Raw genomic sequence first — 27,389 nt, forward strand, 5'->3', positions numbered from 1 at the left:
AATGCCATCTTCGCTCTCTTTCGTGCATTGCGAATGGCAACACGAAAGCACGAAAGAGACCCAACGGCATTTACTCACGTGCAATTTGAATTCGCTTGGCGCTGAAAAGTATGCAACAGCGACAAGCGAGAGTCAAATTGTGAAAAGTAATTCATAAAAGTTGAAAAACGTGTTGAAAATATTGTTACATGTGAGTTTGAGTTTTCGTTTTAGTGTAGCAGTAAAAACTTGTTACCAACTATTTGTTTTTTCTATGATTTGTTTGCGAAATTCTTTACGTTCGTTTTGTTTCTAGTTTGCTTTTTTTGTTTTTTAAAAAATTGGTTTATTTGTACTTTTGGCAATGATCTTTTACGAGTATCCGTCCACTAACAGTTTCTTTTCTTACTTTTCGTTTTTGTTTTTTTTTCTTTCTTAACATTGTTTATTTTACTGAAGCAAAAACATTCTTTAGCATTTATTTTGTTTATTATTTAGTTTGATTTTGCATTTAGTGATGCATTGTTTTGTTTTGTAGTATTTTTTGTTTGTTTTGTTCTGTAGTTTGTTTTTGTAGTGTATTTTTTGCGGTTTGCTGCTTAACAAAAAGAATTATGCAAAATAATATTTGTATGTATAATTAACTCATTTAACAGAAATTTGCCAACAATATAGCTGCACTTAAGTAACTAAAGTTATGTGATTTTTTTTTCTCTTCTTTTTTTCATGTATGTATATCTAGCTGCATTTTTCTTCACTGTATAAACTAGGCATATATGTGAGTGTGTGGTGTGTGTTTGTAGTGGAGTTTTGGTTGTATGTGTGTGTGTGTGTGATTGGCTTCTCTTTACTGACCCGCCTCCTGCTCTCCTCTCCTTGCTTGCTGCGTATGGCACACAAAATCAGGACGCGTTTTACAAAAATAATTTGTTTTGTGAGAATATTTGTTTCAGTCGTTTTTTCAATTTTTTTCGGTTGGTGGCTTAAGCTTAGAGCTAAACAGCGATGGAGCGTTGTTGGCAACTACTACCAGTAGTAATAATGGCTGGCCAAGCGATTGCTCAGGCCTGTTGCGTGGGCACGCCCACTATGGGCGGCTGCTGCTGCTGCTGCATTTGCTGCTGCAACTGTTGCTGCTGCTGTTGCTGCTGTGGAGCCATGGGACCATTGGGATTGCTGTTGCTGTTGCTGTTGGTGTTGCCAGTGCTGTTGCCATTGGCGTTGCCATTCGTGGACGATGTTGGACTGCTATTGCCCTCCTGATAGGGCCCCGTAACCACACATGGATGCATAGGAAACAGGGTCGTCCACGACGTTGTTGTTAGTGTTGGTGCGTGGAGGGCAACTTTCTCGTTTTTTGGCTGCTCGCTGCTGTTGTTGTTGTTATTGTTGTTGCTGCTGTTGTTGTTATTGTTGTTGGCTTGCGACTTTTTACTATTGTCGTTTTTTTTTTTTTTACTCCCACTGGCGCCATTCTTGACAGCGCCGCCATTCGTCTCCTTCTTGATGCTGGGCAACGTTGGCGCCGTTGTCGCCGTCGTCGCCGTTGTCAACTGATCGTCGTGCATCTCCTCGTCGTCGTCATCCTCGCCGGCGGCCTTCTTCAGCAGACGTTCGCGCTCCTCTTTGGCTTTGTTGTCGAGGTCCGTGTTGATCTTCTTCACCCGCATCTTCTCCTCCCACTCATCGATGCCGTGCCGCGCACGATTCAAATTCCGATGCTGATAGAAGATGAGCGTCATCCGCGTCGGCTGATGGCGATCCGGACGTCGCACCGCTGTCGTTGCATGCATCTCGTGCTTGGCACACTCGATCAGCACGCTGCCATGATTGAGGGCAATGGCCACGCCTCCCATTTGGGGATCCTGAAATGCCTCGATGTTCTCATTGATCTCGGCCACCTCCCCAATGGGTTCGATCTTGTTCGAATTGGTGCTGGCTGGCGCCACAGTTGTGGTTGCTGACGTGTTGCCAGCAGCTGTTGCTGCCGCTGCCGCTGCAGCGGCTGTGTTGCCGTTGGCATCGCTGCTGCTGTTGCTGTTGCTGCTGTTGCTGTTGTTGCTATTGCCACCCGGAGGCGGCACCTCGGGCACCGCTGTGGGCGTGACTGTTGCCTCCACAGCCAGCTGACCGTTGCTCAAGTCCGGCAATATGGTTTGCGGCGGCGTCACCGGCAACTGTTGCTGCTGCTGCTGTTGTTGTTGCTGCTGCTGTTGTTGTTGTTGTTGCTGTTGTTGCAGAGGCGACACCGTGGGCAGCGTGGGCTTCACCAACGTTGCAGCTGCTGAGGGCACTGCACCATGTGTGGCCAGCAATGTGCCACCGGCAGAGGCGCCACCTGTTGCACCATAACCTCCGCTGCTCTGATGATGTCCGTAGACATTCCAGTTGGGCGAGGGCGGAGGCGGCGTTGGGGGCGGCGTCTGCTGCGGATACATGCCGTAGGGTGAATACGCCTGATGATGGTAGCCGTAGTTGTAGTTCATGTTCTGGTAGGCATCATAGGCGGAGTAGGCCGAATGCGGTGGCGGCGGCGGTGGCGGATACATCTGATAGTTGTTCGGATACTGCGTATACTGATAATCGCTCGGCGGTGGCTTTGGCTTGACGAAACCCTCTGGCGTGTGCGGTGATGTTGGTGGTGGATGATGATGGTGGTGTTGATGGTGATGGTGTGGTGGTGGTGGTGGTGGTTGTAGAGATGTTGGTGGTGTGGCATGGAAATGGTGTGGTGGTGGTGGTGGTTGGTGGTGGTGGTGATGAAGTGGTGGTGCTAGATTAGTCATGGGTTGCATGGCTGTCAAGGCGGTTAACTTACTCTCGGCTAGGGAGTGATTCACCAACGTTGTCGAGTCGGGATTCTCCTCGCTGACGCGACTCTTCAGCTCACCACTCACAACGGCCGTGACATCGACACCACTCTGTTGCTGTTGCTGCTGCTGCTGCACTTGTTGCTGCTGATGTTGCACCTGTTGCTGTTGCTGCTGTTGTTGTTGCTGCTGTTGCTGCTGTTGTTGTCCCAACGCTGGCGATGTCAGATTGTTGTAGCTCGGAGTGTAACCATTGCTCGCATCGTGTTGCGCCGGCGTTGGCGTCACCGGAGTGGTTGCTGGCAACGCAGTGGCAGCCACTGCCGTGGGTGCAACTGTTGCTGCAATACCTGTTGCCGCTGTGACGCCTCCTGCTGCTGCCGTTGGCGGCGTCACCGTGTGCGTGTGCTGCACCAGCGGCGCCGTTGGCGTCGTGGGCGTTAACGCAGCGCTTCCGGCGGACATGCCCATGGCATGTGGCGGCCAGTTGCCGTAATAGTTGCGCGAGTCGATGTACGAACCCGTCTGATAGTCATAGGAATACGGCGAGTCGAGCACGGTGCTCGAGATCTGATTCGATTGCAGTTGCGCATCGGTGAAGGTGTCGATCATGGTGGCCATGTTCATCAGGCTCGAGTTCGAGCTCATCAGCTGATTGGGTTGTCCGCCAGGCGGTGCCACGCCTCCCGCTGTTGTTGCATTGCTGTTGGCATTCGGATTGCCCGCAGAGTGCTGATTGACGGGCGGCGTGCTGAACGCGCTGCCCGCCGGACTGGGATTGTTCGTCACTGGGGTTTGGCAGCGGGGCGAGGGCGTCGTTGGCGGCGCTGAGCCGGGCGTTGAGGCGCTGGAGTTGTTTGACTTCGACTTGGACTTTGACTTGCTGTTGTTGCTGCCGTTGTTGCTGTTGCTGCTACTGTTGTTACTGTTGCCATTGCTGGCACCGTTCTCCTTCTTGATGTGCGTCGCAGCGGCTGTCAAGGCGGGCGGGCTGCTCTGCTGGGATTGTTGAGCTCCATTGCTGGAGCTCTGACTGCTGCCATCGGCGGCGGCATCTTGCTCGCCATCCGGCGTCGCAGACTCGTCTTCTTTGCGCTTCTTGCCGTGTCGGCGACAAGGTATCAGCGGTGTGGAACGCACACGTACTTCGCAGGGGAATCTAAGTGTGGAGGAAGAAGAGACGGAATGGGATTAATTTCTGTTTCCTAACGGACTGCCGAGCTTGAGCTCAAAACTCAACACTACACTCACTTGTCCAGCATTTGCACAGCGCCGGTGCGATGCTTGTCGCGCTGCCCCTCGACGCTCTCGAACTCATCCGTGCCATCCATGGTGTACAGAGGCAGGACGTGGAACTGCTCGTCGTCGGGCAGGCGACTGTCGCGATTGTTCGGCTTCAGCAGTGCCACATGCACCGTGCAACCGTCCTGCATGTTGTGCAGATCGCGATGCGAGTGCGCACAAAAGTCCAGGCAGGCGGTCACACCCGAAAAGGGTTTGCCCGGCTCTAAACCGAGTCGGCAATCGGATGCTTCGTGCTCGTACTTGGTTTGATTATCATAGGAACGCGGGCAGACCTGTTTGAAGACTGGCGCCAGAAGTGTGGCAATCAGATTCATGTGATCCTCAATTGCCGCCTCCTCGCTCTTGACCGACAGTCGGAATTTGCGCACGGTCTTGGAGCGCGCATATTTGCAGCCATTGTAGTACATGGACCAGCTGCAGCCAAAGCTGTATGAGGCGCCTGACGTCTCTGGATCCAGACCTGAAAAAAGGAAGCTATCAATCTTGTTCTTTAGCTTGATTATTTCATTTAGGACTTACCTTGGCAGGCACAGGTGCGATTCTCATTGGTGGCACAGCGGCGCGTCGTCGGTAGGCCGTATTTGTTGAGCTTCGGTATCAAGTTCTTGTAGGCATTATCCGCTTCTAAGCGTGGCATGCCATCCCAGGCCACCATGCACACCACAATGTACGCAGCAATGCATCTATGAGGGAAAAAGTTAGTTACCAGTCCTAATTCATGTTGAAGTTTCTTCAGGACTTACCTGTGACCGGGTCGTTTCTTGACTACCACCAGGATCTTCTCCTCGGGATCTGCTCGTCGGATCACCCATTTGGCTACGGGACAACCTTGCGAGGTCTTGCCCTCCTTGCCCGTGTAAACGATCTTCTCGATGCGCAACTGACGTCCCGTCAGCTGGCAACGATCCTCAAACTCGCGACGCAGCTCCATCAACGTGGATGCAGTGCCTGAGGTAAAGAAAAATAGGGTTAATTTAATTTTTTCACATTTCCTAAGCTTCCCTAACTTCTTTTATTCCTTGAGGACTAACTTTTCAGGAAGTAATTTCCCGAAAGAGGTTTTTCCAATAAGATTACGACATCTAAGCTTTTAAGGACTTCTCTGGTTACCCCTGAGCTGTTAACCCTTTGATTCTAACCTTTCAAGAAGTAAAGTCTAATCTTTCCAGAAGTCTTTTCTTCTCCCACATCATGAAAAATGGTGACTAATCTTCCAGGAACTCAATTCCTGATCTCTAACCCCCTGAGGGACTAAAAGCACGACGTTTAGAAACTTACCCAGATGCGTATAGTAAGTGCCCGGCTCGGGCGGATTCTTGTCAGATTGGAAGCACTCGCACTCGGGTATTTCCGTCTTGTTGCCCTTCTCCAGGCGATCCGTTGTATCATACATGGGATTGATTTTCTCATGCTTCACAACAATCTCGGGTATCTCGTCCGGTTTCTGTTTCTTTGACTTGGCCTTGACGCCATTATGCGCCTCAGCCATTTCCTCCTCATCAAGCAGCTCCTCCTTGGGCTGTATACCCAGACCGAGGCAGGTGCCATCCTTGAGATGTTCCGCCGTGGGTGGCCTCGTGCCTCCTTGACGACAGCAGGAGAAGCCATTGTTGAGGGGCTTCCCATCACCCAGATAGGCATAACCATGCCCATGACCATGTCCCAGCATGCCCATATCCTCGATCTTCGGCTCGAGCATGCCGTGATGGCTGAGATGAGGCGGCGGCGGTGCGCCATGTCCGAGGGCATAACGATGCGCCGGAATGGGATATGCGTGCGCTGGTATATCCTTCTCATAGTTGGTGGGCAGTGGTATGATGCTATTGGTGTCCGGCTTGCGATCCAGCTCTAGCATACTATTGCCATGCCCATGTCCGTGGGCGCCATGATGCGCCGCATTCGACGGAGGCTTGCCGCGACTTCCGTACGCCGCTGCTGCCTGATAGCCGGGCACAAAGCTCTGCTGGAAGTTCTGCTGAAAGCTGCCCGCTCCCGCGCCGTAATATGCCGAATTGTGATGATAGCCAGCATAGTCCTGCTGATGCTGTTGCACCGGTTGCCCCTGGCCGTCGTTCTGGCAAAAGTCCGCATACTGTATGAAGTTTTGGTAGTTGCGTTCGTAGCCCTCCATTTTGTTGGGCTGTCCGCCTGGCGGGGCACCCGGTGGCAAGAGTCCCGGCTCCGTCTTGATGTACTGCCCATGATGATAGTCCTGAGTGCTGCCCGGAGGCGGTGGATAGTGAGCGCCAAGCGCTTTAAGTCCTCCTCCTCCTCCTCCGACACCGCCACCGCCACCCGGATCGTTGGCATTGCGATCCCTTTCGATCTCAGCGGCAGCAGCTTCGGCTGCAGCAGCTGCTGCACGACTTGCCTTGCTGCGACTGCGCGACTTCTTCGGCTGCGGCTGCACGGGAGGCTGTGGCTGTGGCTGGATGGGCATGGCTGGCATGGCTGTGGCTTGGGGCGGCACCTCGGGCACATGGCTGATGGTTGTGTGTTGTCCGGGCTGGTGTTGTTGCAGCTGCAGCTGCAACTGATGGTCATTGCTCGCGTAGCCGCTGTTGCCAACGATACTTGGTTTCTTAAATGAGTTGGCGTGATGCGGCTTCCAGATTTGATCGCCACCACCTCCGATGGGTTCGGCAACGCCCAAAGCGCCCGTGGGCGTGACGCTGCTCGACCCATTGGCGCTCAGCGCCGTCTCGGGCCGGAGATGGTGGCTATACGATAAAAAATGACCGGTCTGCTGTTGTTGCTGCTGCTGCTGCTGGGCGACAGATGGCGCTGTCGCCTGTCCCTGCAGCCCCTGTATATCGGGTGGCGCATCCTTCGAGTCGCTCTTGCGCATTATCATCGACTTGATGCGCGTATTCAGATGCAAACGTTCGCCCTGTCCCTGACCCTGTGACGCATAGCCATCACTGCTGAGTTGCTGTTGCTGCTGCTGTGCTGCCGTGGGCGCATGTTGCTGCTGCTGTTGCTGCTGATTGCTCCAGTTCCAGTCTTGCATGGGCGGCGAACCCAAGTGAGGATGCGTTTGTTGCACGCTGCTGCCATACGGTTGCAGCCCGTTGCCATTCGGCGAGGGCGGCACCTGGCTGGGCGATTGCGAAACAAGGCGTGGCTGCTGCTGCTGTTGTTGCTGCTGTTGCTGCTGTTGGATGAGACTGCGTGTGGGCGATTGAGGCACCGTCTGCGGCTGCATGGGAGAGCTGGCTGGTTGTGCCACAACTTGCTGCACTGCATTGGCAGCTGGCACTGCTGTGGGCGTGGCAGCAACACTGGCTGCTGCCGACGCTGTCTGTTGTTGTTGTTGTGATTGTTGTTGTTGCTGTTGTTGCTGAGAACCGCTGTAGTCGCCTGGATACCCGTTACAGTTGAGTGAGCGCGGCGGCACGCTGCTCACCCGCGGATATCCAGGCGTGTCGTTTCCCGACATGCTCTTGCCCAGATCACCACCGAGATGCTGTTGCTGCTGCTGCTGTTGTTGTTGCTGTTGCTGCTGCAGGCCCACAGCTGGTGGCGCCGGCGCCGTCGACACTTGTCCGGCATAGCTAACGCCGCCGGGCGCAAAGCCAGCGGCCACACTCTGCAGTCCCACCTGATTGATGGGCGCACTCGAGAGCTGTTGGCTCTGGAAGTCGTAGCGCTGGACGGGCGCACCGTACGGTGAACGGCCGTAGTTGGGATCGAAGCCGAGACCGGTCTGCACGTAGCCATTTGATGGATAGGCGTAGGACTGTGTCTGGAAATCCAATGAGTTGAGCGATGTGAGTGAGGCTGGAGTATTCTGTGGTATTTGCTGTATGAACTGGTTCTGCCAGCCCTGCGATGGATCCGCCTGCCATGTGGGATAGAAGGCCATGGGTGCCTGTAATAGGGAGAAGATAAGAGTAAATATAAATAAAGTGTGATAATATTTTTGTGAAAAGATTAGTTTAATTGTAGAATAAATCAACTGCACTTAAGAGCATTTCATTTCATATAGTGCAGGATTAATTCTCTGAAATAGAGATTTTAGATGCTTCAAATTATTATTATCAACTTCGATAGTAAATTAAATCGCTTACTATCTTTTGTTATCGAGAAGAAAATATGTTTATAATAAACACTTTATATGTGAGTTTTGATATACTATCTATGGTAATAAATTCATCTATACTAATAAACATAATTCTACTTTTTGAAAATATATACAACCTTAGATAGTAAATACTATCGCATACTATCGATAATGAAAATTTTGATTGTATTTCACTTAATATCTACCTACTATACTAATAAAAACATAGTACTCAAATCTAGTTTAATCTTTAAAGTAAAGTAATTTATCGTTACTGTGAATCGACAAGCTATAGCTTACTAAATACTATCGCATACTATCGATAATGGTAAAGTTGCATTATTTCAACTAAGAACAAAGTATTCAACTCTGATTTTATCTTTGAAATCTAATTCATCTTTCAAAGTATCTAACTTCAGTAAATCGATAAGCTTCAGCTAGCCAAATACTATCGCATACTATCGATAATGCACATGTTTTATTGTGTTTCACTTTCTATATATATTACTAACTACAAACTATTCACATTTGTATTTATCTTTCAAAGTAACTAACTACACAGCTTCAGTAAGCCGATGAACTTTCGCTAACTAAATACTATCGCTTACAATCGATAATAGAATACCTCAACTACGTGTCTAGTCCACTAAATCTGTGTATTTCTCTCTCGTGGGTAATCTACAACTAAGCAAACGCTTGTCAATGAATGCTTTCCCGGAAGTGGCGAGTAGACGATAAACAAATTGAATTATGCGCGTTTATTTAAAAGCTAAACGACGGAAGCCGGAAACTTATTTGTGCTACAATGTGGCACAACTAAAGATTAAGAGTAGAACTCATTCAGCTCAATAAATGCTGCGTGTGCTTGTGTTATCTCAATAATTTATTATATGCCAAGAAACCCGTAAAGCAACTCAAAACGTAAAATAGTTAAACAAACCCTTTATTATTTTATTTTTTGTTGTTGTGGGTGGGTAGGTGGTTGCTTTTGGTCAACTATAAATATTGCTTTGCTGTCAACAATTGGAGCATAAATCACATTAGTCGCGCCCTAATTAAGCGACCCACTAATTGGGGCCCAAGCCCCCAAAAAAAGAAAAACAAGTAAACACAGCAGCAACGTGGCAAATATTTGGTATCGCAATTATGTGCAACCCCTCGGCTATTATTACAGCAGTCGTTGTTTTTGTTTTCGATGTTATTATTGTTGATTGACGCGCCTTAAATTATGCTTCAGTTCAGCACGTTTTATGCGTATTTTTTTTGGGTGTCTGGCGAAAACAAAACAAACTCAACACTGAACATTTAACCACCCTCAATGCTGCGTTGTTTTTCCATTTCATTTGCATGTTTACGAGCGCAAAAAATTATGAAAGTGAAAATTTTCTATATGCAAACAAACGGCAGCAGCAACAATAACAATTGTACTCGTATAGTGGACAGACAGCGACAATAAAATCAAATGAAATATAAATTCGAATATAAATAAATTTAATGGCGTTTTTTTACGACTCCAGGGGGTGTGTAAAAATAGTCTTCTATGTGTGTGTGTGTATGTGTGAGCACCTGGCTGTGGCTGTTGATGACAGCTGCTGCTGTTGCTGTGCGGTCTGCGTTTTATTTTGAAAACATTTAGCAATCATTGATAAAAATCGAAAAATGCTTTATGAATGAACGAGCGTGTGTGTGTGTGTGTGGGTGTGTGCGAGTGTGTGTGTGTGTGGGCCAGTTGTGTGGTTTGACTTGTTTCTACCTCTCTCTATCTGTCTCTCTTTCTCACTCTGCGCACAGCTGCAGTTGATTGGGGCGTATGTGACGTATACGCAATGTTGGTCGAGTGCTGCGCACGCACAGCTTCAATTTGTGCTATTTTTTCTCGTTTTTTTTCCTCTAGTGAATGGCAAATGCAATGTGCACTGATTGACTGGCCAAATGGTTGCTGAAGGTCAATGCTCGCTTTGTAGTTGCTGTTGCTATTGCAGCTGTTGCTCTTGTTTTAATTGATAGATGACTGAGAATGTGTTAGCTTGGTGAACTTACCATGGGTTGTTGTGGTTGATCCTTCATGGTTTGTATTTGTGCGGTTATTTGATGCTGTTGCTGATGCAAATGTTGCTGCTGTTGCTGTTGCTGCTGTGCGTGCTGCTGCTGCTGTTGATGTTGCTGCTGCTGTTGCAAGTGCTGCTGCTGTTGAAAGTGTTGCTGCGGCTGCTGATAGTGTTGCTGCTGCTGTACTTGCTGCTGTTGCTGCTGCTGCTGATGTGACAACAATTGCTGTTGCAAGTGTTGCTGCTGCTGATACTGTTGCTGCTGTTGCAAGCTGGTACCGGCTGCTGTTGCTGCTGCAGTTGTGGTATTTGGCGATTGCTGCGGCAAGTGTGTTGCTGCAGGCACTGGACTTAGACGTGGCGATGTTGCTGATGCGGCGGCAGCGGCTGCATTCAGTTTATTTGCTTTGGTGGAGGTTTTGCGGGCGCGTGACTAAAAAGAAACAAACAGAAAATTGTTGACAAATTATTAGTTGATTCTAAATGGCATTGACGAAAAAATATAAAAGTAACTTTACTCTCTGTGGAGATATATGCATAAATTATGGGGCAATTTACAGCTGTTGTTGTCGTTGTTGTCGTTGTTAATGTTTGCCGAGTGCGCTTTAAATTATATGCAATTAATTTATGGCTGTTGTTGTCGTGGGTGTCTCTCTCAGGTTGCTTTGACCTTCAGGTTACAACAGCAGCTGCTTTTATTTTTACGAGTATTCTATTTGCCCTCGGGCAATGCACGCTTTAAAAACCTAATTGCACAATTGCCCGGAGCTGTTCTAGTTAGTGTTTTTCTTTTCTTTTGTTTTGTATTTTAATTAAGGAAATTTGTTAGACGCGCAAATATTTTAATTGCTGCATTTTCACATAGCATTACCCTTTGCCTTGTTTCCCTTCTCCCCTCTTTGCTTCCTCTAGCATAATTTATGCTTGCAACGGACACATAATTTCGACTTGTTTTTTTTTGTGTTGTTGTCTCTGCACGCCGGCAACATGTAAAATTTATGTGGCCAGCGATTTATGTGCAATTTATTTGTGCAGCCAAATACAAATACAACAGCAACAGCAACGGCGGCAGCAAGAAAAGAGCATGGCAAAAATGCAGTTTGCGACAACAGCAGCAACAGCAACAACAATAAATGGTTGCCGCAGCTGTTGCTGTTGTTGCTGCTGCTGTTGCTGCGACTAAAATATGTTGCGCGCGCCATTAAAGGCATTGCAAATTTATGTTTATAAAAGACTTTTGAGAGAAGGTTGCCAGCTACAAGTTAGCTGCATTTTATTTCTCTGTTTATTTCTCTTATCAATTTTGCAAATTGAATTTCCGACACAAAAAAAAAAACCCAAAAGCGTCTATAATATATTAATATTCATTGTGAAGTAGTTTATAAAAATATATAAATTGGCAGCTGATTAGTTAAAGTTTAAAATACACATTGCTAACTTTGCTGCTTTATCAATTTAATTTGTGAGATTCGCTTTTCGAGATATGCAACTTTTTGTGGCATGTGATATGCTTATCGCATATATTCAGACTGTGCTCAATCATAGCGTGCGACACTATTAATTGTTAATGCAATTATTTTTTAGTCAATTTGATTTGAACAACTCCGTTCAAATATTTGTTAATAGCAAAACATACACACAGAGAGCAGTAATTGGCAATTGTGCATTGACAATTGGCCAGGCCCAATTAAAGAGGCTTACGATTTATTTGCTACTGGAATTTTGGCAATAGCAAATGGTAAATGGCAAATACATTTGCATAGAGCAACAAAAGCAAATCGTTTGTGCAAATTGCTTGCAAAAATATGATTTATATTTAACACATGTGTAAAATATTTTACATCTCAGTCTCAGTTTGCTGTTTGCTAACTTGGCTAGCATAATGCAATGCAAATACGACAGCCAACAACAACAGCAACAACAACAAGGAGCTCAGAGGCCAATTGGAATTCAAAATGCTTTCGGCTTTCGGTTCGTTCTTTCCCTTCTTGGCCACAGCTGGCGACAAAGCAGTAAAATAACTTAAGCAAACACACACACAGATACATTTATGTTTATTTACAAAGGTGACAATCGAGGGATGGAAAGGAGGGAAGAGAAAGAGGCTTTCTATAAATACATATTTGCATTGCAAACAATCTGCACGACGCAGGTGCCAAAAAATTAAAATAAATTTGCACGCAATTTCAAATCGAAAAATTGCCAATTATTTTCTATGTGCAGATTTTCCTTTTCGATAATTTTCATTCAACGTTTGCCTATCTTACAGTCTGTGTGCAAATAAATAAGCAAATACATTTATTGCTGGCGAGAATGTGTCTCTGTGTATATGGCATTAATTAAGGTTTTTGCACATTCTACAATGTTTGCTTAGGCCATGGCAAATAGCAACGACAACAACAACAACTGTAGGACAACAACATTGACAACGCTCAAATAAAAATGGCGTAAGGCCATTGTAAAAAGCAAAAAGTGCATAAAAAACTAAGCATAAAATGAAGCCAGTTTAACGAACTGTGAATGCGCTAACATATAGTAAGTATATTTTAGTATATTTTTGGTAGTTTTAGAATTTATATTCTTTTTATTTTATAAGAATATTTATGTAATTGGAGAAACGTTCTTTGACTACCAAATTTGTTTTAGACATTAAAAAAATACCAAGGGTCTATAAAAAGTGTATTTTTAGTATAGTTTTGGTATTATCAGAATTTATAGTATATTCTATTTATTTTATTTGAGTATTCCGTATGTTTGAAAAAGCATTTGTCATACAACAAAATTAATTGACAAACGTTCTTTGAATTCCTTATTTACTTTAGAGATTAGAACATTTGAAAGGCGCTAGCAAATGTACATTTTAGTATATTTTTGGTATTTTTATAAATTATATTATGTATTCTGTAAGTTTGAGAATTCATTTGCCATACAACAAAACAATTGGAGAAACGTTCTTTGATTAGTTAATTTATTTTAGACTTTACCAAAATTTTAAATTGCTATAAAAAGAATATTTCAGTATATTTTTGGTATTATCCGACTTTTTATTATATATTACTTATTTTATTTGGGTATTCTTTAAATTTTAAAATGTATATTCAATTCAAAAATTTTAAAAATAACTTCTCAAATTCTTTAATTCATTTTAGAAATTTCAAATTTCATTCTTAGTTTTGTTTTCCCACATATTTCCTCACTTTTATACTCTACATAAGAACTCACATGCCCTTTAAGTTAGCGCAAATGTGTTTCGAGTTCTCTGCAGTCGGCTGTTAATGCATTTTTCTCACTATTTACACAGTTCATAAAAGTTAATTAAATGTTTATGATCGTCGCTTGTTTGCATCCGCGGCGACTTTAGTTTCGTATTTTTTTTTTTTATTTTTTACGACGAATGCATTTTATTTATTTCTTGGTAAAGTAAACAAATATAATGCAAAGAGAGACGAATAGATAGAAAACAGATAGTGAGATTAGTGAGCTCTTATCTTTAACAGAGAGAGAGAGTGAGAGAGAGAATGGGAAGTTGCAACGTGCAACGTGCAACGAACTAAACGCAATGGCCTTCGGCCTTAAAGACGGCGACAAACTTCTCGTTGACCCCGCAGCCATCGTATTTTCTGCGATGAAAAGAAAATTGCGCGTTGAGTAAACAGCAATTAGTTGTGCGTGTGTCTGTGTCTGTGTGTGTGTAGTGTCTCTTATTTACATTGAATTGCACGAAGCCGATAAGCAACAAGGAAAATAAAGAAAGAAGGTAAAGGCATTTTTTAGTTCGGCTTGAGCGACGCACTCGATGCGCTACACTGCATACGACTGAGCAGACTAATCACATACAGCACACATACTGCACACATTTGATGCGTGTTGCAAGTTGAATGCGTGCCACACAGAGTTGTGACTCGGAAGAGCGGCGTCTGCCAGCGTGTGACTTTGCTCCTGATACGAGTTAGAAAGAAAGTGCTGTAAAACACTCGCTACCGTTACGTTCTCAATAAAAGCAAATTAGTGCGGAATAATTTTTTAAATATATCAAATTAATAAATATAAAATATACTAAAATATACCGACACTTGTATTTGGTATATTAATATACTAAGTGTTGCCAAATATGCCTCTATTGAGATATTATTATTTAAATAAATATATAAAAAATGCTAAAATATACCGAAAAATATATATTTGGTATATTGATATACCAAGATCTATACAAAATTTAGCTCTAAAATATACCAACATCTGTATTTGGTATATTAATATACAAAGTGTTGCCAAAATATGCCTATATTGTGATATTACTATTTAAATAAATATATAAAAATACTAAAATATACCAAAATATATATTTGGTATTTTGATATACCAAGATCTATACAAAATTTAGCTCTATTGCCGTAGTATTAATTAAATGTACCCAATTAATATACTGAAAAATACTAAAATATACCAAATTACATATTTGGTATATTAATATACCAAGTGCTGTCTAAAAATCAGAGTTTCATTGCGGTATTATCATTTCGGTATAATTATTTTTTAAATATAGCAATGAATTTGGTATATTTATATACCAAGTACTGTAAAAAAAAGAATTTATAGCTATTACGAATAGATAGATAGAAGGACATGGCTGATCAAGAATATAGAATAGCCGATCTGCCAGTTAAATCCATTTTCTGAAGTCACCAACTTATAATACCCTTCTACCTCATGAGTAGTGGGTATAAAAAGCGAACTCTATTTTAATTAATTTGCACTTTTTGCATTGTAAATCATATTTTCAATTTGTTTAGCTTAGATAGTTGCTCTGATATTTATGGCTGTTTTGTAATAAATATTCATAGTATACAATATTTGCCCTAAAACTAGTTTCTCTGATTAATTGGCTCAACTGGAAAAGTCTTGAGCATATTTCCAGCAACTAAACTAGTCAGAGAAATTGTCTAGCTGCCCTTTCTCTGCCTCTTACTCCCACTCTTTCTCTCTCTATCCGTCTGTCTGTTTCTCTGACATTGATAAGAATGAGGACCGAGCGCAATAATAACACCTCGTATGTATGTGTGTGTGTGTTGTGTGTGTGGCCTGTCATAAATTACACACATAACAGGGTATGCCATATAAATTATTTACATGTCCCCAACGTCAAAGTCTGCTGATAAGGAGAGGGAAAAATAAAGCAAGACCAGCAACAACAATAAATAAATACAACAACAGCAACAACAACTACAAATAAAATATAGCAGCTGAAGAAGAAGCAGCGGCAAACAAGGTGAAAAGCAACGAAATGTAAATAAAATGTAAATAAATCAAATATTAGTTATCGTGTTTTCTTTTGAGAAACAAAAATATGCAACGTTTTCTATTTGCTTTCCAGCTTATCAAGGCTTGTCCGTACGGTAAACACAGCACAAATATCGAGGCAAATCATTAAGGAAACAAGACTTATAAGCATGAATATTGAACTCGAGGATAAACAAAGATATAGCTGAAAATATCGCTAAGTGACCTAACTATAAATAATTGTAATGATAATGATAATCGTTTCGTTATATCAAAGAAAATCGTATGAATCTTGAAAATATTTCAGGCCTTAATTTATTAGGTGAAATTCTTTTTTTTAGTTTTTAATATTTCTCCTAAATAAGGATTTAGGATAAAAATAATCATAAGATAATGACGGACAGATGACGAAATTTGAATACTGTATAAATCTTGAAAATATTTTAGAAAATAGTTAAAAATATTGCTAAATTTATGAGGTGAATTTCGTTTTCAGTTCTTAGTCTCCCTCGGAAATTTCTGTCTAAAAATAATTATAATATTTATGATGATCTCTTCGTTATATCAAAGTAAATTGTAATAATCTTAGTTATTTTATTTTCTCGAATGTCCAGAAAAGTCTTTGCTATTTTATAAGACTTAAAATATGGATATTAAATGGCGAGTTAAGCTCCAGAATTAACTATGTATATCATATCATTTATTTAGAGATTGAAAATACATATTGCTAAATTTATTAGGTGAATTTTTCTCATGGATATTTCAAAGCGAATTCTGTGTATCTTGAGAATATTGCGAAATATATCTTTTTCGTAAATTTACTCAAATAAGTCTGAAGTGAAAAATGTTACTGAAATTTTGTTCTTATTGTCAAAAAGTCAGTCTATCTTTGCTCACAATTGTAGTATATTTTTTATGTGACAACATTGTAAATACAAATAAATTTAAGAAATGTTATTTTGTTGAAAACGGACATGAAATTGTATCTGAAATATTTTGCAAGCAGTTGCATAAAGAAATAATATTTATTTATCTATTTAGATTTCTATAAAGTTTAAGAGATGAAAATGTGAGTGAAATATTTTGCTAGCAGTTGCATAAAGAAATAATATTTATATTTCAGTAGCAGAACTCGAAGTCAGACTATTATATTACAACTCTGTAAATGCTTGCCTAATAAATTCGATTTTATTCGAGCGAGGCTGCAACTTTTGCTCGGAAGTTATGCAAATCTTTTGATTGGGTAAATGCATTTCCAGCAAAAATACTATATATGTATATGGTATGGATGTATTCGTATAGAGTAGCACACGTAGTAGGTGTGCTTTGCTTTAATGTGTATCTGCAATTTCAATGATTGTGCCAGACATGCTGGCTATCCTACGAGTAAAAGATGTGAGTCCGGAGTCCGAGTCCGAGTGTGTCCTGCATTGCTTAACTGCATGCTCAGTCGCCCATCCTGAAGGCAGCTCAAATATTTAACTTGTATTTCGTATTCATGCTAATTTTGCATTTTCCACAATTTTCTCACCCGCAAAGCCAGTTCCCAGCCACCTTCCCCTCCTCTCTCCTCTCTAACTGTGGCCAGTTTTCTTGGCCACGTTTGCACAAAATGCTTTGTACGTTATTATCCTGCAGGCTCCTGTTCACTACAATTTCTTGCTTGCGTGTGTGTATGTGTGTGTGTGGGAGATAGCCAACCACACACACACACACATACACATTTATAATTTATAGCTGTGTGTGTGTGTGTGTTGTTCATGTAATTGTACGTGTCGAGTATGCACTGTTGATCAGGCTACAGTTTCCTTTTTATCCTCTGCCTTGTTAGCATGTGTCGACAACGCTCTCCCTTCCTCTCTCCTTCCCTCCCTCTATCCCTATCTCTCTCTTGTTGTGTGTGTGTGTGTGTATTTTATTCAATTTAGCTTTCAATTAGGCTGCAATTGTTCGTTTGTTCGTTGGCATCGCTGCCTGCGCTGCCTTGCATTCTTAAACAGTTCTGATCCCTGAACTCCTCCGCATCCGCCTGCCACAAAATGTGGCGCCTCACCAGCCTGGCAGTTGCTGACAGCCAGCTGCTGTTGCTGGTTTGGCATTCATGATGAAGCTCTGCCTCTGCCTCTGCCTGACTCCGAGTTAAATGTGCAGTCAAATTTTCGTATGGAGCAGATGATAAGTAAGACATGACGTGAGCCAACACTTTGGGCATTAATTCAATTTGCCACAGCTAAAATACCCTGCAATATTAAGTGTATAGGGTATATCTAGTGAGTGGCAATAATTGCATATTTTCTAGTTTATTAGTGCGCTTAGCTTGAAGTGTTGCAAATTAGTAAATTGCAGCGAAGAGTCGAAGAGTCATCCTCAATTAATTGTGCAAAGTTGCAGGCAACGTTTCAACAACGTCATTCCATCCTCTCATCCTTTCATTTATCCCCCCATACACTCCCTCTCCCCTCCTCCTCTTTAAACTTCGCTCGTCATCGACATCGACATCAACGTCAGCGCCATTTCCGTTCTTCACTCACATCATTATTTTGATTGAATATTTGCGATAAATTAAATTGGAAAAAGGCAGCAGCAGCAATGAAAATATTTGCTGACTGCATTGACTGACAGAGACAGAGATAGCAGCACAGAGAGTGAATGAGAGAGAGAGAGAGAGAGTTGTGCAGTAAATTATAATGCGGCTGGTAATCAATAGTGCAAATATTTGCAAATCAGCTGCGCTTTTTACCACTCTGTCCAAATTCATTTCATTGCATTAATGTGCAACTGAGCTGCATCTCATCCTGCCTCTCTCTCTCTTTCTACTAGTGCTATCCCTCTTTAATTTGATCCACCCACAAACTGAAATAGCATCCCAATTTCATTTCAGATGGAATGTTATATAATTTGTGCAAGTGTTGCTTTTATTTTGTGCTGCGTCGGCTCGAAACTTGTTTCCGCCTGCAGCACCTGGCCACAGCTGTTTGTACCCTGTAAACAGCTGCACAGAGTAGGGTATGCTGGACTTGATTTAACTGTGAGATGTTGGTAATTATAGTAAAGTATAATAAAGAAACTATCAGGTGAAAAAACAAACTCATTTGCAGCAATGTTTTTTTTAATTACTCTAAAATTATTTGATCAGCGGAAAAACTTCTTCTTAAAGATATAATTATGTTGAAAACTGGTTTGTTCGATAGAAAATTTTCTATAATTACTCAACAATTTGTTAATAACTTGGAAAAGCATGTGGTAAAATATTTTCGATATTTTTCCGTCTGTAAATTATATATAATTTAATTTTTGATAGCATTTTCTGCTTTATACATAAAATTTACAATAATAAAATAATTTCGTTTTCCCAATATGATGAAGTACCAAACTTATTAGAAACAATCTATCATTCTATAATCTTCTTTATAAGTACAATTTAGTATATTAAAATAATTTAACTATTTTTCTGCATCGTTATGTTTTGAAATTGAACGAAATAATTGTAAACAATTTTTGATCGGATAATTTAAGGTACTCAAATCTTTTTTGATTGTTTCCTCTGCTAAATTATCTTCTAAAATTTTGCAACATTAATGCAATTAATAAAAGCTGTTCTATAAAATGGTAAACTATCTTTAAAATTTTATAAATTTGTTGTTTAAAAACATTTCACATTTTTCTTTATAGAAAGTTTCCTTTTACTATGCAGTGTAGGATATCTTTTTAGTCTGTCAATTTTTGGCATAAGCTGTTCTAAAATATGCTAAATTATCTTTATAAGTTTGTTGTTGAAATATATATAAATGTTGTTAATAGAAAATTTCCTTTTACTATGCATTCTAGGGTATCATTTTAGTCTGACAACTAAAAAATTTTAAATAAATCTATTGTTGAAATACATTTTCACATTTTGCAATACAAAAATTTGCTTTTATTACATTCTAGGGTATCTTTTTAGTCTACCTACATATCTTTGCAAATTCAGCTCTGCATTTCTATGAAGACTTTTCAGGCTTTGTTTATGTTTGAGTCTTTTTATTGGTCTCGCTCTGAAGTCAATAGCCAAGTTAGCAGTTTTCTGTTTAGGTTTTAGCTGAGTGTGTTTGTTGTTGTTATTGCTATTTGTTGGTTGTTGTTGTTGTTTTAATTATTGCCATTAATTTTGGCATGTCTGGAGTCGTTAACGAATTCCTTGGCCATTTTTTGGCACGCCATGCGATGCGATGCGATGCCTTAATGTGAGTTGTTGTTGCTACTCTAGAGTTGTTGTTGCTGCTCAAAAGTTGTTGTTGCTTCTCTAGTTGTTGTTGTTGTTTCTCTAGTTGTTGTTGCTTTTCTCCAGGCACTCATTACGTCGAGTATTGCTCTGTTATAGTAAATTGCGCTAGAAGTGAATTTCTTGTGCCGTATATTTCTTTTTCTAATCACTTTTGAAATTAATGTCATGTCATTTGTCAATGGAAAAAGCGTAGAAAGCATAAATGCAATTACAAAAGAGAGACTGAGAGACAGATAGACAGAGATAGCTGCCTGTCAAGGTTGTGTCTGTGTGTGTGTGTGTGTGCTTAATTAATGTGCCACTAATTGAGGCATAACTGCAGTAATTATGCGTCAATTGCTGCTGCGCGGTAAATTGAAATAAATAAATGGAAATAAATGTAAAATACACAGAGAAGAGAAAAAAAATGCAAGTATTGTAAATAAATAAATGTCTCGTGCAGAGTTCGCTTTAATGATCTCAGGCAAACGAAATGGAGCCGCATCGAATGTCCCAATCGAAATGTGGAATCCTCTCAGACAGAGAGACAAGCCGCGAGAGTCGTGACAAAAGTTAATTACAAAGTTGCACACGAAACGGCAACAAACATGACAGCTTGTTGCAAGCAGACAATGTTGCACATTAAACAAACAAGTGAATGGAGTGATAGTTGCATGAAAGTTGCATTCATCAAGAACAACAACGCTGTCAATTCTAATGTGATGAGTCTTGTGAAAGCCACGTTTGGAATGACAAATGATTTGCTTCATTTAATATTAATAATACTATAATAATGTAGGTTGCAAGGCGTTGCATGCATTTTGTAGAAGCAGCAACAGCAGCAGCAGCTGCATAGCATAAACAATTATGCTAAAATTGCAATATTTACGGCCTGAAGACTATTATGCTAATCGCATTGCTTATGCATATGTTTCTCTCCCTTACTCACTCTATTTCCCTCTCTTTCTGTGATAAGGTTTTGCCATGAACTCGCTTTAATGGCTTGTGTCTCTGTCTCTCTGTCGATTGTATTTGCATTTGCATACAAATTGCATTGTAGATGAAGAAGCGGCAGCAACACACTGGCAAACAACTTGCAACTTGCTACTTGCAACAATGCCCCAGAAGTCGGGCATAATTGCATTACATGTTGCAAGCCTTTTTATTGTTTATAGTTTACTTTATATAATTAACATGATTTTTTTTTTGTTGCATTTGCTTTTGCTGTTTGTCTTTTCTAATTGCAAATCGTGTGCCATTTTTTGTTTGTGTGTCAAATTCATGTGCTTCGATGCCACTGTGCCTCGTTGTTGCAACTGGCAATTGTTGCAACCAGCAACTGGCAACTGGCAACTTGCAACTGGTTGGTTGGCTATCCTTTTAGCTGCACGCGATGATTTAATGCCTTGTGCCACTTCATTTCAGTTCGCTACCATATTTAAATTATTATTATGCCAAGCAGCTGCAACAACAACAACAACCAACAACAGCTACAACAGCTACAACAACAACAACAACGAGCAACAGAAAATAATTAAAAACTTGTCTTAAATTGCCATAAATTCACGTCAAAGAACGTCGTCCAAATTGCCATACATATTTTTGTACATTTTTTTTTTTTTGTATCTGCCTTTGATTCAGTTGATTTTGCCAGCCAACTTGCAACATGTGGCAGCAACTGCTTAATGTTTGCCTTTGTAATTTAGCTTAGTGTATGCAGCATTCGTTGAGCTGCTTCCTCGTTGTTTTTTTGTAGTAATTTTGTTATTTTTTATGGCAGCTACCCATAAGGTTGAAGGGTATAACAATTTTGTGCCTGGCATATTTTGTACGCTATGGTATACTTTGAATGTTATAGTATATTACAATACTAAAAACATACTTAAGTATATTTAACATTACTTTGTGTCTGACATATGTTGTACTTTTTGGTATATTTTTAATGTTATAGTATATTAATATACTAAGATACCTGTAGTATAACTTTGAGCTTACTATTTTTGGTATAATGTAAATGTAACAATATATTAATATACCAAAAATACTAATACGGCATATTTTGAACGATATGGTATATTTGGCATATTATAGTATATTAATATACTAAAAATACACCTAGGTTATTTAGTATTGCCACTCTGTATCTGGCAAATTTGCCATCTAAGGTATATTTTCGATAATATAGTATATTACTATACTAAAATACACTTATTATAACTTTGAACTTGGCATATTTGGTATATTATGAATGTAATATTATATTGATATCCAAAAATACACTTTGGGCATACTTAGCATTATAATTTTGAGCCTCAAATATTTTCTACTCTATGGTATACTTTGAATTTAATAGTATATTGATATACCAAACATATTCTTAGGTATGTTTAGTATTATTACTTTGTTTTGTGTTATATGCTACATTTTAAAAACAATAGTATATTTTTATACCGAATAGAGCTTTAAATATATTTAGTATTTCTTCGGTATATGAAGTACAAGTCTTTTAAGAACAATATGTCATTATTTTGTATTTATTCAAAATGTATATTGGGTATTTCACAGTCAAGCACACTCGACTGTTACTTGTTTTTCTTGGTTGTATTTTTTTTGTATTATTTTTATTACAATCTCTTTGTTGCCTGTTGTAAATTGAAGCCATTATTATACGGTCTTTATTATTATTATTATTTTTGTTTTTCATTGCTGCTTTTTTTATTTTTTCGCTTTGCAGTGCATAAACTAGTTTTCTGCGCTGGTTTTAGACGAGATTCTCTCTGGCCAGCAACTTTTGCTCGACTTTCCACCACGAGTTTGTTAAATACCTCAACTAATAATTGTTGCTGCTTTTTATATTTTTTTTATTGTAAGTGTGAGTCATCTGTAAGCCGGAAAATACGCATTACTCGTTTGGCCAGCGGAAATGCCAATTCAATTATGATTATTTTTTTGTTTTCACTTTAATTTTAACGTTTTTTTTATGCAAATAAATTGGCATACTTAAAGGAGAGCGAGTAAAAAGATTGCAAATAGCGTGGAAAGTAAACAAAATTCATTATGAGGAGTGAATCACATGAGCGTGTGTGTGTGTGTGTGAGTGTGTTATCTGTTTTTTATTATTATTGTTTTCGCTAGAAAAAGTGATTATATCGACGCTTAGTCATTTTTTTCGTTTCGATGTGTAAATTTGTTGTGTCTATAAATAAGACGAAAGAAATAAATAATTAAAAATGAACTCGCATAAAATGGAAATACATATATTTGTAGTTCAATCAAATTTATGAGTGCATTAATTAACTCATTTATCAGTTGGCAATCAAAATTGATTCGTTTGATATACCCTGTAAAGCAGTTGAGATGGCCAAGAAGAACGGGTAGCTTTGTATGATAATTAAATGATGTATTTAATTAAATAATAATTTGTGTGTTATGCATAAGTAGATTTGCTCATTCAAACGTTTTTTGTCATTCGTTTTAATTCATTTTCATTCATTTGCATTTGCCTCGTTAACATGCTTCAAATTTGATGTTTATTCATGCCTAAGCAGCAAGTGTGACTGTGTGTGTGTGTGTGTGTGTGTGTGTTAAGCACACCTGTGCCACATTGAATATTTTCCCTAAACCTGTCCCTGTTTTATTTTTGTTGTTTTTGCTGTCAGAGGTTATCAAGCCAACCAACAGCTGCCTGCAAAAAAAAGCCAACAAACTTTGCGCTTGGCAACCGGCAACAACAATAACAATTTAAGCGGACAACAAAGTTGTTTATAACAACAATTTATTTATTTTTTTGCTGCTTTTTTGGCGCGCTCAGAAATTGTGACAACAACAATAACAATAACAATTAAATCGAAGTAGAATAAAGCAAGCCGGCAACACAACACAAAAAAAAGAGAGCACAGCACGTGACTGCGACAGCAACAACATATCGATAACAAGGGGGGCGGAGGGAGGGAGGGAGGGGCTGGGTAGGCAAATGTTGTGCCAGTCAAAGTAAATAAAAAGAATAAATAAAAACTGTTGCCAGCGTTGATGAATGACCATGCTTGCGAGTTGCTGTTGTTGCTGTTATGCACTTGACAACACACGTCAACAGCGACAGCAACAACCACTACAACTACAACAGCAACAACAGCAACAACTACGGCAACAAGAACAACAGTCAAATGACTCAATTTACAATTGTAAAAAATGCGAGACGCGTTGCCGTTTGCTGTTGTTGTTGCTGTGGTTGCTGATGTTGCTGTTGTTGTTGCTGCCTCGTTTGTAATAGTGCAAAATGTCAACGACGTCACAACAATTTTTAATATGCATGTAAAGCGAGTGTATGTGTGTGTGTGTGTGTAGTTTAAACTGTGCGTATCGGTGTGTGTGTGTGTGTGTGCTTTGCGTTTGTTGAACTCACGCTGTGGCATGAGGTTAATTGACCTCGTGCTTAATGCAAAAATAAATATAATTTTTTTTTTACATCAACAACATCAAATGAAAAAGGGTTGTCGCTGTCGTTGTTGTTGCTGCGGTGTAGTTGGTTGTAGTAAAAAGTGGAAAAAAACGAAGGCAAAGAGCAAAGCAAACACGGCAAACAGCGAAATGAAAACATGTTTAAAGTGTTTTATTATTTGCCTTTTGGCTCAAGCTCTCAGCTGGTTTTCTTTTCTTTCGTTCCAGTTTAGTTGATAGATCTTTCTCTGTCTCTTTCTGTCTCTGTCTCTTATAACATATAATAAAGTTGAGTAGTACTCATAAGTCTGGCTGCGCCTGCCAATCAAATGTCAAGTAATCGTTTTATGAAGCACTCGTAAATACTTATTCCCAACCATCATACATCATCCATCCATCCATTCATTCATTCACTTTACTCATTCACTCTCATTCAGTATGCAAATGGCTTCATTATGGCCCAAATCGAAGTCCAAGCCTTCCACCTGCCACACCTTGATTACACACAGATATCGAATGTACATACACCTCATATATATATATATTTGGTATTCTTTGATTATTTGCTTGTGCTCAATTCTTTTTAGATTCTTTGCTGTGTTTGCTTTTGCTGCCGTTTTCGTTGATTTTGTTTGTTTTAAGCTTAAATTATTTTCTACACATAATTAGAAAATAATGTTGCCTACTTTTGGTTCAATGAACTGATGGTAATGTGGCAGCCACGCCCAGTTCTCCTCTCCTCTACTCTACTCTGTACTTATTCCCAACCGGCTTATTATGCGCTCGAGAACTCAATAACTTTGCGCTCGCTTAGCTTTGCTGTTTGAAGCGTTCGCTTATTCTTTCTTTGCATTCTGGAAGATTTTCGATATGAACTAGATATTCTGAGAATTTCAGAAGAATTGATTTACTTTGACTTTGCAATCTGGAAGATTTCCTAAGAATTTCTAAAGAAATACTTTAATTATAGATCAATACGAGTACGAATTGAAATCTCGGAGATATATTGAATATTTTGTTACAATTCATTGAGTACAAGAAAAAGTTTAAAGCATTTTATGTGTTTGTTTTGCATTCTGGAAGATTTTCGATATAAACTAGATATTCTGAGAATTTCAGAAGAATGAGATTACTTTGACTTTGCAATCTGGAAGATTTCCTGAGAATTTCTAAAGAAATACTTTAATTATAGATCAATACGAATTGAAAATGAAGAGATTTGTAGAGAAGTTCTTTGATTAAATTGAATATTTTGTTACAATTCATTGAGCTTAAAGCATTTTATGTGTTTGCTTTGCATTCTGGAAGATTTTCGATATGAACTAGATATTCTGAGAATTTCAGAAGAATTGGATTACTTTGACTTTGCAATCTGGAAGATTATCAATATGAACTACAAATTTTGAGAATTTAAAAGAATTTTCAATCAATTTAAGTATGAATTGAGAGATAAAGAGAAGTTCTTTGATTAAATTGAAAATTATTACTGACTATACAACATCAAACCCAGCATTTCATTACATCGAATGTAATTCAACTTTATTAAAAGTTTGCTTTGCATTCTTGAAGATTTACAATGTGTACTACATATTCTAAAAATTTCATAGGAATTGAATAACTTTAATTCATAAAGTAATTCAATATTGAATTGCTAATTCTGAGAATTCTAGAAAAGTTCTTTGATTAAATTGAAATTTTATAAAAAAGACATGCTGACTTTTTATTGAGTCTACAGCATCATCATCATCAAACAGAGCATTTCGTTATAATTCATTAAGTACTCGTAAGTATTTTTATGAGTTTCCAAAGAATCGTTTGATGGAGATCATTTGATGTCTATTCAATTACTTTTTTTTTGTTTACACTAAAAGTTTTATTGAGGCAGACTCTCGCATTCTGGCAAATTCTGATAAAAATCTGCGTATTCAAATGTTTTCATAATTGATAGAATAACATAATCAACGAACATGAATTTGTTTTTTTTTTTTTTGTTTTTGTTGACCTTCTTTGGAAGTTTAGTGTGTCAGAGCTTTTAGAAAACATATTTAAGCATGCGTTAAGCAATTTCTCTTTTCGAAAATTATTTATGAAATCGTTTAAGCATGAATATGTAACACAAAATGCTAAATAGCTATCGCATTCTGTCCATCAAAAAAGGTATTTTCATTGGCATGCGAATGTGAGAAAAGATTTCTGTTGTTGTTGTCGTTGTTGTTGTTGTTGTTGCCTTGGCCTCGTCTCAGATTTCCTATGATGTTTGTTCGATAATGTGCCAATTAAATTATAATTTATGGCGCAAATGGCAAACACAAGTGCTCGTTAAGTGTATAAGTAGATATATCTCTCTATCTCTCTATAACAAATATATTCGTATACCTGATGTGCATAATTAATTGTCTTTTATAAACGTGGTCAACACATTTACATTCTTTCCATTATTTCTTTTTATATATATATTTTTTCTACATTTTTAATTTTGAGGTTGTTGCTTCTTTGATAACAAAAAGAGGCAAAGAAATTTCTCGACTCGCCAAAAATTAATTGTGCGCAACAGGCGCAAATATGTGCGTAGTTTTAATTAAAAATAATTATTTGAGCCACTTGACTGTGTCTCTGTCTCTTTCTCTGTCTCCGTCGTTGCCTGTTTGCCAAGCAAAGCGACTCTAATTAAACACAATTAAAATGCTGCCTGCCTCTTCCCTCATCAGAGTGCTACGTCTCGGTATTTTGGGTTTTCCTCTGGCACAAGAATTAAAACAGAAATGCAAATGAGCCAGCATAAAAGTAAAGTAAAGTAAAATAAAATTAAGCAAAGTAAAGTAAAGTTAAGTATAATAATATGTAAAAAGTTCACTGAACCGCAAAGTTCGCTGTACGAATTTTGGAAAATACACACACAACAAAAGACAAAACAAATTGCGAGTATTTTCAACTGAACTTTGCCACAATGGATACAACAACAACAGCAACAACAATTTGTGCAAAGATCTTGAACAAAAGACTGAGAGACTGAGAGATTTTCGAGTCGTGTGTCCGTGTCGATTGTCGATATCAAGTGGCTGCCTCAGATTCGCACAAGTACATGATATATGGATTGTAATCAACTCCCTGAAGCCTCGTGCATTTTGATTGATATTCCCCGGAGAGCTCTTCAACACAGGTTTAACCCGTAAGCGAAATAAAACTCATAACATTCATGTGAAACGCACTCTTGTGGTCTAAAG

The 27,389-nt window shown here is 39.6% G+C and overlaps 1 protein-coding gene across 4 annotated transcripts in view; it reads right to left on the bottom strand.

Annotated features, from left to right (window-relative positions):
- Positions 1–381: 381 nt before the first annotated feature.
- Positions 382–27,389, bottom strand: part of LOC117570891 (methylcytosine dioxygenase TET) — a 128,605-nt gene continuing 101,597 nt past the window's right edge. For 3 of the 4 annotated variants that reach the window (XM_052005743.1, XM_052005742.1, XM_052005744.1), the window contains 6 exons: positions 10,198–10,638; positions 5,373–7,965; positions 4,838–5,042; positions 4,614–4,777; positions 4,041–4,554; positions 382–3,948 (listed from right to left, as the gene is read on the bottom strand). In XM_052005743.1, the coding sequence (XP_051861703.1) occupies positions 1,041–3,948; positions 4,041–4,554; positions 4,614–4,777; positions 4,838–5,042; positions 5,373–7,965; positions 10,198–10,638 (6,825 nt within the window). In that variant the 3' untranslated portion in view covers positions 382–1,040. The remainder of the gene's footprint in view (positions 3,949–4,040; positions 4,555–4,613; positions 4,778–4,837; positions 5,043–5,372; positions 7,966–10,197; positions 10,639–27,389) is intronic. The other variant, XM_034252791.2, reaches the window with a different exon arrangement.

Source organism: Drosophila albomicans, chromosome 3 (genome assembly GCF_009650485.2).
Source record: "Drosophila albomicans strain 15112-1751.03 chromosome 3, ASM965048v2, whole genome shotgun sequence".
NCBI classification, from domain to species: domain Eukaryota; kingdom Metazoa; phylum Arthropoda; class Insecta; order Diptera; family Drosophilidae; genus Drosophila; species Drosophila albomicans.